The sequence below is a fragment of the Vombatus ursinus genome, unplaced genomic scaffold, assembly GCF_900497805.2.
Source record: "Vombatus ursinus unplaced genomic scaffold, bare-nosed wombat genome assembly UNPS02014775.1, whole genome shotgun sequence".
Classification (NCBI taxonomy): domain Eukaryota; kingdom Metazoa; phylum Chordata; class Mammalia; order Diprotodontia; family Vombatidae; genus Vombatus; species Vombatus ursinus.
This window is the reverse complement of record NW_020954553.1, coordinates 9,280,351-9,293,431: the sequence shown is the minus strand read 5'-3', so window position 1 is coordinate 9,293,431 and position 13,081 is coordinate 9,280,351. Positions and strand designations below refer to the sequence as shown.

Genomic DNA, 13,081 nt, shown 5'->3' with positions numbered 1-13,081 from the left:
TTCTGCCTGTTGTGGCGAAATTTCTTTCTTTCTTTTCTTTTTTTTTAATTAATTAATTTATTTTTAATTTTCAACATTCACTTCCATAAGATTTTGAGTTTTAAATTTTCTCCCCCTTCCCAAGACAACATGCAATCTGATAATAGGCTCTACATATACATTCATATTTAAACATATTTTCGCATTAATCATGTTGTAAAGAAGAATTAGAGCTAATGGGAGGAACCAGGAGAAAGAAAAAACAAAACAAAAAAAGAGAGAGAGAGAGCAAGTAGTGTGCTTCCATCTGCATTCAGGCTTCAAAGTTCTTTCTCTGGATGTGGATAGCATTTTCCATCATGAGTCTTTTGGAGTTGTCTTAGATCCTTGCATTGCTGAGAAGAGCCAAGTCTATGAAAATCAGTCATCAAACAACGTGGCTGTTAACTGTGTACAATGTTCTGATTCTGCCCACTTCACTCAGCGTCAGTTCATGTCTTTCCAGGTTTTTCTGAAGTCCACTTGCTCATCATTTCTTATAGCACAATAATATTCCATTACATTCATAAACCACAACTTGTTCAGCCATTCCCCAGTTGATGGGCTTCCCCTCAATTTCCAGTTCTTTGTATGGCTAAATTTCTTGAAGGTTGCTTATAAGTGGCTCCAATTCCTTTCCTCTCTCTCTCTTCTTAACTCTCTGCAGTCTGGCTTCTAATCTCATCTTTCAACCAATAGTGCTCTCTCCAAAATTACCAGTGATCTCTTAATTACTAAATCTACGACATTTTCTTAGTCCTCATCCTTTGTGACCTCTGCAACCTTTGACACTCTTGTTCACCTTTCCCTTAATACTGTATTCTGTCTAGGTTTTCACAACTCTTACCTACCAGATGGCTCTTTTTCTCAGTATCATTTGCTGACACCAAGGCTCCATCCTGAGCCCTCTTCTTCTATACTATTTCATTTGCTGATCTCATCGACTCCCATAGATTCATTTATCATCTCTGTGCTTATGACTTTCAGATCTACTTGTCCAGCCCAAACTTCTCTCCAGATTGCCAGCCTTAAATCTCCACCTGCGTATTATACATCTTGAACTGGATCGGTTCCATAGACATCTGAAAATCAACATGTCCAAAATAGAACCCACTATCTCCCACTCCAAAAAAAAAAAACCAAAAAAAAACCCATCCCTTTTCCTAAATTTCCTATTACTGTTTTGGATACACCATCCTTCCAGTTCCCCAGACTCACAAACTAGGTATTATCCTTCACTCCTCAGTTTTTCTTACCTCACACCTCCATATCAGTGAGTTGTCAAGTACTTTTGTTTCTGTTTTTGTAACATTTCTCATATATACCCTCTTCTGATACTGCAAACACTGTCATACAGGCCCTTGTCATTTCACACCTGGACTATTGAAGTAGTTTACTGGCAAGTAACTGCCTGTTTCTCTCCACTCCAGTCCATCTTCCACTCCACTGTCAAACTGATGTTCCTGAAAACATAGGACTGATCTTGGAACTCTCCTATTTAACTCCAGTGGCTCTCTATTTATTGCCTCCAGAATCGAATATAAACTCTTCTGTTTGACTTTTAAAGCCCTTTATAACCTGGCCCCTTTCTTGTCTTCTGCCTTACTCCCCTCTGTGTATTCCACTATCCAGTGACACTGCTGTTCTTAGTACCTTATATTCATTCTCTACTTTGAGTTTCCACCACACAACTAATTGGGAATGTTTTCTCTAACTGTCCTCTGTACTTGCAACTCTCTCCCTCCTCATCTCTCTCTACCTCTGGCTTCCTTGACTGCCTTTAAGTCTCAGATAAAATCCCACTTTTTGCAAGAAGCCTTTCCCAGGCCTCCTCAATGATAGTGTCTTCCCTTTGAAACTACCTCCAGTTTGTCCTGTCTTCTTGTTATTGGTCCTTCATTCTTGAGGAGGACCATGACATCAGGAAGGTGATGCCATTACTTGTTGTGAATTGGATTACCGTAAGAGAGGACTGTGCAGAGTCACCAGCCTCACTTTTTCCTTCAGAGCCATCTCGCTCTAGTGGCAAGATATAGATCAGGACAACTGGAGTTGGCCCCCCAATTTGTCCTGTCTATAGCTGGTTTGTATGCAGCTGTTTGCATGTTGCTTCCTCCATCTGACTGTAAGCTCCTTGAAGGCAGGGACTAATTTTTTTTTTCTTTCTTTGTATCCCCAGCCCTTAGCACAGTATCTGGCATATTGTAGGTATTTAATCAATGCTAGTTGACTATGAATGAGATCACTAAGGCACTAATGAGATCCATATAGGATATCCTGCAAAGGTCAGTGAAAAGGATCAGTCGGTCCTCATAGGAGAGCCATGATGTAACCTTGTCATAAAAATCCAGGGAGGAATCTAAACTATCCAGGTGGAGCTTACAATTTAGAAAAATATATTTAATTACATCTATTTTGAAGTAAATATTTTAGGATTGTTTTTTGGAATTATTTATATGTGTACACTTTATGCTTAGGTACTTTGCCATGTGTGGTGGTTATAAACATCAAAATGAGACAGTCCTTGACCTCAAGGAACTAGCATTTTACTGAGGGGATAGATGGTTCACTGCATGTTTAGAGACAAAGAGGGAAAAGAAAATATGCACGGTCAGTGGTAGGGCATGAGGGCACTGATGAATTGGGATCAGGAAAAGGTGGTACTTGAGCTGACTTGAAACAGATCTAAATGTTGCAAGAGGCAGAACTGAGGAGAGAGAGCATTCCAGGCCTAGCTGTGACAAACTTTGCAAAGAAACAGGTCCCTTGGGGCAGCTAGGTGGCACAGTGGATAGGGCACTAGTCCTGGATTCAGGAGGACCTGAGTTCAGATCCAGCCTCAGACACATAACACTTACTAGCTGTGTGACCCTGGGCAAGTCACTTAATCCCATTGCCTAGACCAAAAAAACAAAATACAAAAAAAAAAAAAAAGCAGAAGAAGAAACAGCCCTTAGGCAAGAGATGGATGCTCTGGGATTGACCAGCTTAGACCAGGTGTTTCATGAGGTCCTAGGGTGAAGGTCAGCAATACTCTTGGGGGAGGGATGGATCTTTATCCATCAGGGAAGGCTTTGGGGACAAGTGTTGAATTTTAAACAGGATGAGTAGGATATCAAGTAGGTAAAAATGGGGCAAAGTGGGCATTCTACGTATAGGGAGCATCATCATCAAATTCATTGAGGTCTGACAACAAGCAATCTAGTTTGGCTTAAGTGTAGTGTGCAAATTGGGGATGGGAGGCAGGGGGGGGATGAAACTAGAATGGTAGGCTAGTAGCAGGTTGTGGTTGGTCTTGAAATGGCACTTTAAGGAGTTACAACTGGATTAAAACTAGGCTCTTTAGGTGGTGTAGGGGATTGGGCACTGCACTGGACTTGGAGTCAGCTTGACTCGAGTTCACATTTAGCCTCAGACACTTAAAACAGTTGTGTGACCTCTGGGTCAGTTATTCATCTTCTGTCTTCCTCCAGTTTCCTCATCTGTAAAATAAGGATACTGATAGCACCTACCTCTCAGGTTTGTTGTGATGATATGTGTAATGTGCTTTGCAAACCTTAAAGTGCCACCCAAGTGCTAGCTTATCATTGTGATTTTTAAAGTTTATTCACTGACACAGAGGCCCTTTGAAAAGGCTTTGAGCTTAGCAGGGACATGATCACATCTGTGCTACGGTAATATTGGTCTGGTAGCAATGTTGAAGGATCAAGTAGAGCTGGATTTGATGGGTTGGGAGTTCCTCTATTGTGATAGTGTAGGCAGGTTGACTTGACAGTGTTTCACAACTAAGCTATTTGCAGGATAGAAGTAAGAGCTAGACTGTCATTTCCTTGGTATAGAGAACTCCTGGTTTGAGGAAACCCCTGAAGTTGCTTGCTAGTGTCACATAACCAATATGTGTAAGAGGCTGCCATGCTGGATTTGCACTTAGGTCTTCCTAAGTTCCAAGGCCAGCTCTTGATACTTTACCCCATGCTACATCTCTCCTGACAGGAATAGGGAAGTCAAAAAGATAGCAGAGCTCTACCTCCAGTGTCCTCCTCCAGTTACTCCAGTGTAACATGTAAGCAGCCCTGGGGCTCTAATATTAGAATGTTGTCAAGCCCAGAGTGCTTTCCCTGGGGTTGATAACCCACTCTCTACTCTTTCAATTAGAATAGAAAACAGGCTTAAGTGATGAAGAAAGTACAAAAAGAAACGAGCTAAGAATGTGAATAAAAAATGGGAGTGGTATGTCTGGATGAGTGTCATTAAAATTTTTTTTTAACTTGGTCTTTGTCTTGCAGACTTTGCTTCAGTATGCAGGCAACAGGAATACATCAGAACACATGGCGTGCCTTCTGGAAGTATATCGACTCTCAATCCAGAGCTTTGCCAGTGCTCGGCCATATTTAACTACTGAATGTGAAGATGTTCTCCTCGTTCTGGGCAGGCTAGTACTGTAAGTTTTCAAAAATAATTCATGCTTTTATAAAATGAGTTATTTAATTTTGGTGAGTATATGTATTACATCTGTATTTTATCAATCTTTTGTTCATTACCTTCTGCTCTGTGATTTAATTTTTATGTCATTGAGAGGTTCTTCCTATTTAAATTTCATTGGATGGCATATATCTGTGACTCAAGTTGCCTCTGTAATAAGAGTTTTAGTTCTTTAATTTTATTGAAGATCATGGCTCACCAGTGAAAAGTAAATTACATTTAAAAAAAAAAGAAAGAAAATTAATTTAGTTGGGCAAAATATTGATCTAGTACAAGAGTAAAGTAGTAAGTACTTCGGTATGGGCCAATATCTCTCTCAGGTTATCTTAGCTGTTACCACTGCTTTGTCTCATTCTTATTTTATTATGAAAGTAGCAAGTCTAGCACTTTGAAAAAAGCATCCACTTTTACTCAATACAGTTCTGTGAAGGTAGCATAAATATTACTGTCCTTATTTTACAAATGAAGAAGTTGAGGCTTAGAAAAGTTTAATGTCTTCTTATTGTCACATAATTACTAACTGGCTGAGTCAAAACTTGAAAATGACTTCAAATTCAGTAACAACCGATGACAAATTTGTACTACCCTTTAATGGTTTACTCTGTATCTTGATATACATTATCTCATTTGATCCTTACATCTCCTCTGGTAGGTAGATATTGCAAATATAAAAATCTTCATTTTACAGCTACTGAAATTGTTTCACTATTTCATATTAATTAGATAAATGGATTACTTCAAGGCCACAGAGTTATTATTAATTTATCAATATTTGAACCTGTTTTCTGACTCCATATTCAGTGTTCTTTCTTCTACCCCATGCTACCTTTCTATATATAACCATGCTTTTTAAATAAACCTGCCCTGAATCCATTTCTTCCTCAGATGCCTCCAGAAGTTCAGGCAAGCTTGCCATCAAAAACCCTTCCTAGGAGTAGTTGCCAGCCACTTTTCATTGTGTCTGGTGTTGGAGCTTCTCACCTTCTGTACTCTCTTCACTGCATTCATTCTTTCATTTATTCAACAATCATTTATTAAGAATCTACTACATGGCAGGTGCTGTGGGTAATGAGAGAAATAGTTATTCATAATGAGTGATTTGGGGAGATCCAGAATTCCCCATTTTCTGTAGTCCTCATTACAGAGTTCATTCTCTTGAAGGACATTACTGATAATGAGATTGAATAATAACTCTTCTCCATCTTGGTCAGATTCCACCCAGCCTTACTAGGAATTTAATCTAAGGTGGGGAAAACTATTATGTTTAACTCCAGTTTGTGTAGGGATGAATTCTTTGATTAGATCCAAGGCTGGAGGTAATGTAGAAATAAATGACATAATCAAAGTTCATTAAAATAGGTCCAGCCCCACATTGTATTTAATTCATTCTCTTTCATTACCTGTTAACCAATCAGAGTTTGATTGCCACCCTCTGGAACATCCCCTTTCTAAGGGTATGTAAGCCATGACCCAGCCATGATTGTTTTTGGCATTCAAGAGTTCCATTGACCTCTTTTACTAAAATGCTAACATTATTATTAAAATTACTAATTACTAAGAAATTATGTCTCTCGAACTTTTAAATGTCACGGTACAAAGAACTTGGTCAAGTCAATATGAAATACTCATGAAGTAATTTTGAAAGTGTTTAAGAGATATTACTTTTGGGGAGAATACTCATTATTCAGAGTTACAACATAAGAGTTCTAATCAGTTATATTAGCTGTTACTACTTCTTATTTATTTATCCATAACCTTTTAAGTTTTTAGATGTGTATGTGAAAGTATGTATTTTTGTACATATTTTGAATACTTTGTACATGTGGGTCCTTTTCTCATTTGTATGATTTCACTGGGATATAGCCCTAGAAGTGCTATTGCTGGGTCAAAGGGTATGCATATTTTTATAGCCCTCTGGGCATAGTTCCTAATTGCTCTCCAGAATAGTTGGATCATTTCACAGCTCCACCAACAATGCATTAGTGTTCCATTTTCCCACATCTTCTCCAACATTTATCATTTTCCTGTTTTGTCATGTTGGCCAATCTGATAGGTGTGATGTGGTAGCTCAGAGTTGTTTTGATTTGCATTTCTCTAATCAATAGTGATTTAGAGCATTTTTTCATATAACTATAGATGGCTTTAATTTCTTCATCTGAGAACTGCCTGTTCATATCCCTAAAAGGAAAGTTGATGGGCATCTTTACCTTGGACCCCTGAGCATTGAAGCAAATCTTGAAGCAATCTCCTTTTCTAGGTGGTACTTCTAGTTCTCCACAGTTAAAGTCCTTTGGCCCAAGTTGCGCATGCCCTAGCCCTCCAAATTTTATAATCCTTTTGTTCCCACTTAGTAGCAAGTAACCTATATCTCCAGTTTTCTGATATTCCTAAGTAAAGGTCAGAAAGAGAAGAAGACTTTCTCATATCTAAGTTGGAAGTTTTTTTTACATATTCCCAATATTTTACCAACTGAATTCTAAACATTGGCAAATTAATTGATATACTGAAGTTTGTCTGTTGCTTTACTGTTATTTTGCATTCCTGTCTTAGTCCCTAATCTTTCACCCTCTTCCTCTCCCCAGTTGTGTCTCTTTAATGTTTTCCAGGACCTCTTCTTGAGGAAATGGAGCTGCTTAGAGGTGGATTAAATTAGCAGCATATGTGCATCTCTTCCCTTGCTTGGGTTGTTAGTGCTAATTAAAGTATTGCCCTTATATTTTTTCCTGCTCTTCAGATCTCTTCTTTTATAGTTTGTTCTGCAAAAATGAGGATACTTAAAGAGATTATTACCACTATGTCTTTGCATATGAAATCAGAAAAGGAAGAGGTTCTGAGAAAATAGGAATAGTTTAGGAAAACTGATCCTACAAGTGGCCCTGGGCCCCCAAATAACTTATTTCATAGCACCTGAAGTTTGAAGCTTAAACATAAATATGTGCTCCTGGGTGCATCACTTCACTCCACACAGTGTGTGTTCTCAGCTGTAAAATTAGTAAATTATACTATGTGATCCCAAAAGACCTATGATTTTAAGTATTATATTACTCTGAAATTTTACCAATTAAGAGATCCATTTGGCTTAACAAGGTACTTTTGCAAATACCCCCTGGGAAGGATTAAGGGACCAGAAGAGTATAGACTATGACATCCTTTGTTTCTTTTACCCCTCTCCTGCCTTTTCTTTCTTTTTCTAAAGTACCTGGAATACAGACTCTCTAGTAAAATGTTCATATGTTTACTATGCTCATAGCAGCATGTTCATCATAGTGGATGAGAGCCAGCCTGAGAGTCACAAAGGAAGGCCTAGATTCAAGTCCTTCTCTCCTTGGGCAAATACTGATTTTGGACCCAAGAGCAAGTCACTTAGACCCTCAGTTTGCTTGGTAGCTCTCTGAGCCTAGAAGTTGGAGAAGTTTTAGATCTACATTAATAGGAGTGTCTTTACTGATATTTCGTAAAGTCAGAGGTTTACAAGCACTACTCCATCACTCATTCCCTTCCCAAGTGCTCATGGTATTATGCTAGGCCCTGAGAATGAAAAGGCAAAAAGAAATATTTCCTCAGAATTGATTTCTTAACAGGTTTGTCACTCTGCTAATAATAAGAATAGCTAGCATTTATCTTGCCTTCTATGTGCCAGGCATCATGCTAAGTATTTTATAAATGTCATCTCCTTTGAACCTCAAATAACCCTGATAGGTAAATGTTCATATTATCCCCATTTTACATATTGAGGAAGCTGAAGCAAACAGGTTAAGTGATTTGCCCAATGTCACACGGCTATTACCTGGATAGAACGTTTTGATGGAGAATTTATGCTTCACCACAGAGATGAAGTGATTTTATATAAGAGGTATAAATTCTGCAAATATTTGTTAAGTTTCTTCTGTACGCTAGGCCCTGAAGGGTGATGCAAAGGTATAGGAAAGATGTGGTTCTCCTCCTTCGTGGAACCAGCCCATTGTCTGAATATTTTGTAATTATACTAACAAAATATCGACTGCAACCAGAACTGCTTTTTACTGTTATTTGTCTTTCTTTATTATAGGAGTTGTTTTGAGCTCTTGCTGTCTGTGCCTGAAACTGAACTTCCATGTGAAGTATGGGTACCTTTTAATCAGTCCATACAGGTGAGTCTTTTTCAGCTTGAAAAAGTGCTTTATGATTCAATCATAAAGGTAACTTGTGGCTTTCCCCTCACGTACGCAGATCAGAAAGACCTCAAACTTAAAACTATTTGATTTGGATTTTTAAGGCTGGAATTTGGTCCTCCAGATGTTCTGACCAGAGGTCCATTCAGAGCCTTCCTTGGCATGTATGTGAAAAAGGTAAAACCTGACTTAGTTCCATTGCCCCAAACCAGTAAGGCTGTTGTATTTGAAATAATTAATTTAACAAGTTGTAATATATTCTCATAGAGTAAATACCTCATTTATTCAGAAACTTCTTTGGACTAGGTCATGTCACAGAAGTGAAAGATCAGAGGTGGCATAGGGCAGTGAAAAGAGTGCTGGATTTGCAGCTGGGTACAAATGCAAGATCTGTTGCTCTTTTGGTCTTAGGCACTTTAAGGTTCACAGTGCAGTGTGCATATATTGCTGTCTATTAATCTTCACAGCAACCTTTCCTCATTTTACAGATGAGGAAACTGAGGCTATAAGAGGTTAAGTGACTTGCCAGAAGTCACATAGCTAGTAAAGGTTTGAGGTAGTGTTTGTACTGAAGTCCACCTGACTCTGAGTTGAGCACTTTTGCCCACTGTGCCCACTACCTTCACTACTGCTGAGAACTGAAATTCTGATCCCTGCAACGTTAACTGCCTATTGGACATGTCTGCTCAACATATCTAAGATGGAACTTATCCTTTCTCCTAAATCCACCTTTCCTCCAAACATCTCTCTTATTGTTGAGGGTCAGACCTAAGTTTGTCATCTTGAAATCATTCTTAACTTTGCCTTCTCCTTCATGCCCTCTATCCAGTCTCTTGCCAAGTCTTGTTAGTTCTACCCCCCCATAACATCTTGACATCCATCATTCCTCTCCTTCCTGCTCAGAAGGCCTTCCATTTTAGTTTGGGCACTCCCAAGTTCCCAACCAGCATTCTGGGTTTTGGCTTGTCCAGTCTTCGTTATATGTACCCTCAGTCCACATCCCAGTCATCTTTATATGCTGTTCTGCCCTCTAGCTTTCACCTCCCATTCCTTGACTCCAGGTTCATGCCTAAGATACTAGGCACTGAAGCCCATCCCTCCCTGACTTGCTGTTTCCAGGGCACCTTTATGCCACTAATGAAACCCTTATGTGTTCTTGTCCACTATTATAAAAAAAGTTCCTCGGGGCAGCTAGGTGGCGCAGTGGATAGAGCACCAGCCCTGGAGTCAGGAGGACCTGAGTTCAAATTCTGTCTCACATATATAACACTCAATAGCTGTGTGACTCTGGGCAAGTGACTTAACCCCAATTGCCTCACCAAAAAAATAATAATAATAAAAATTTATAAAGCTTCTTCACAGCCACAGCTGTTAGACTTAGTTGGGTTTGTATTCCTAGCACTTAGAACAGTTTTGCCTGGCCCAAAGTCAGTGCTTAGTAAATGCTTTTCTACCTCATTCATTTACCAAATGCTATGTGGGTGCTTAGCACTGTGCAAAATGAAATAGGAGATAATTACTTCACAGAGTGACCTCAAAGGACTTAGAGTTGAAAAGGATATCTGGGGCAATATATTTCAGTTTGTACTTTAGATTTAGATTTGCAAAAAACTTTTACATATATTATCTTATTTGATCCTTACAACAACCTTACAAGGCAGGTGCTACTATTATTCTTTTTTGCAATTTTTTCATTTACATTTTTAAATTATGAACTTATACACTAAAAAAAATTTCCATACACACAACAGAATAGAAAAAGGGAATTCTATGAAACTCATAATTTCTATGTTATACCACTTGCTTTTTATGTCCAGTAATGCAAGTCTTTTATTGTATATTGTAGCCATCAGTGATCTTAGGTCATCTGGAGGACCTATGGTTGGTGGTCCATATGTCATTACTTTGGATCAATCATTGGTCATTGCTTGGATCAGAATTAAGCCTTTCAAAGTTGTTTTATTTTACAGTGTTGTTTTCCTTGTATAAATTGTTCTCCTGTTTCTGTTCACTTCACTCTGCATCAGTGCATACTACACAGGATTCTCTGAAATTGTCTCTTGTCATTTCTTACAGAGCAATTAAATTCTGTTGTATCCATATGCTACCATTTGTTAGGCCGTTCCTCCATTGTCTAAGTGGTGATATTCAAGCACTGCCTTCAGTTCTTTTGCTTTTCTTTTTCTCTCCTAAAACTCCTCCTTTCAGAATCAGGAAGTTTGTTTTGCTTAAAGCTTTTCTGTCCCTAGTGTAATCCTTTCTCTTCATTCATTCATTCATTTATTTGTTTGTTTGTTTATTTATTTATTCATGGCTAGGCCATGGGGTTAAGTGACTTGCCCAGGGTCACACAGCTAGTGTGTGTTATGTGTTTGAGGCCAGATTTGAACTCAGATCCTCCTGACTCCAGGATCGGTGCTCTATCCACTGCGCCACCTAGCTGCCCTGTATTCCTTCCTCTTAAATTCCTTACTTCAACCCTGCACCCCTTCCTTACTTGCTTTCTCCTTGAGTTCAGTGGGTAATGGCTTGACAAGGTGTGGTGTACGTAAATATGATGGAATACCATTGTGCCATAAAAAATTATGAAGGGGCTACTTTCAGAAAGGCCTGGGAAGACTTATATGAACTGATGCAGAATGAAGTGAACAGAATCAGGAGAACTGTTTATACATTAACAACAATATTGTAAAAACTAGGAACTTTGATCAATTTAATGACCAGCCAAAATTCTGGTGGACTAATAATGAAATGTTGCTTCCATTCTCTGAATAGAGAGGTGATAAACAGGAGTGCATTGTGAGACTTTTTTTTTTTAAATATGACCAATGTGGGAATTTATTTTACTTGACCATGCAAGTTTGTGCTAGAGATTTTTTTTTCCTTGATTTCTCAGTGGAAGAGGGAGAGGTAGAGAAGGTAGTTTTTCATTGATTGAAAAAAAAATTTTAGCTTAATAAATAAATGAATGATAGGGGCCCAAAAGACAAAAACAAAGCATATAAAGACTTCAAGGAGCTTACATTCTGTTTGATATGATATGTATGCAAATATGCATAATTATGATCTTGAGGCAGCAAGAGAGAAATCAGATAAAGTACTCTAGAAAAATTCAGAGAGTGATCGCTGGCAGCTGGAGAAATTTGGAAGACTTTATGGGGGAATTATCACCTAAGCTCATCATGAAAGGAACCTAAGGATTCTTTTTTTTTGTTAATATATTTTATTTTTTCCCCAGTTATATGTAAAAAACAATTTTTAACACATTTGTTGTTTAAAGTTTGGAGTTTCAAATTCTATTCCTCCTTCCCTCTTCCCTGAAATGGTAAGCAGTCTGATATAGGTTAAAATATTTCCATATTAGTCCTTTTGTGCAAGAAGACCCAAACAAGAAAAAGTGAAAAATATTATGCTTCAGTCTGTACTCATACAACATCAGTTCTTTCTCTGGAGGCATATAACATTTTTCATCATGAGTCCTTTGGGATTGTGTTGAACTATTGTATTGTTGAGAATGGCTACGTCACTCACAGTTCTTCATCACACGATATTGCTGTTCCTATGTACAGTGTTCTGGTTCTGCTCACCTCACTTTGTATCAGTTCATGTAAGTCTTTCCCGAATCTAAGGATTCTAATAGACAGAGGGGAGGAATTAGTATACCCTAGTCAGATGGCATGCTGAGTCTCCCATTAATTTTTCGTAGATTAGATTTGATATTTTTGTTTCATGGTACATTAAAGGCAGAATTTCAACATCTGTTGAAAACCAGAGGAAATATGCCTGTGTCCCTTATTTAAGTAAACAGCATTTCAGTTAATAAAATAGGAAATTGATTTAAATAAAAGCATGAAGCTTCTAAGGAGTTTTCTGGCTAGAGTTCGTTGTGATAGATACATAGTAGGCAGAGTGTTCTGCCACATTTTAAAAGAGGGAACCAGGCCAAAGGACAAAGGAACAAAATATGCAATATGGGAATTTCTACTTTTTAAAAAATACTTCTTGTAGTTATGAGGGGTGGATGGGTAGGGAACAAAAGCAATGTGGAAAAATAGCAGAGGCAACTGGTGGTTCATTGATTAGAGCTGTGGACCTGGAGCGTAGGAGACCTGAGTACAGATGTGGCCTCAGATATACTAGCTGTATGATCCTGGGCAAGTTACTTCTATTTGCTTCAGTTTCTTCAACTGTAATAAAATAGGAGTCATGATAACATCTACCTCCCAGCATTGTTATGATGATAAAATGAGATAATATTTGTTAGAAAGCATTTAGTTAGCATGATACTGGGCACAGAGTAGGCACTATCTAAATGTTTGCTTATTTCTTCAATGTAGGGGAAATAGCTGAATAGTCAGACTCTGAGGAAAATCCCAATCTCAGGTGAATGTTATTACTATTGAAGGACTAAATCAAGATTCTTAAGATTT

General features: G+C 38.2%; 1 protein-coding gene across 1 annotated transcript in view; it reads left to right on the top strand.

Annotated features, from left to right (window-relative positions):
- The window catches only part of RLF (rearranged L-myc fusion), a 112,260-nt gene that overhangs the window by 48,597 nt on the left and 50,582 nt on the right, over positions 1-13,081 (top strand). The window contains exons 2-3 of the mRNA XM_027864617.1: positions 4,305-4,459; positions 8,549-8,630. Of these exons, the coding sequence (XP_027720418.1) occupies positions 4,305-4,459; positions 8,549-8,630 (237 nt within the window). The remainder of the gene's footprint in view (positions 1-4,304; positions 4,460-8,548; positions 8,631-13,081) is intronic.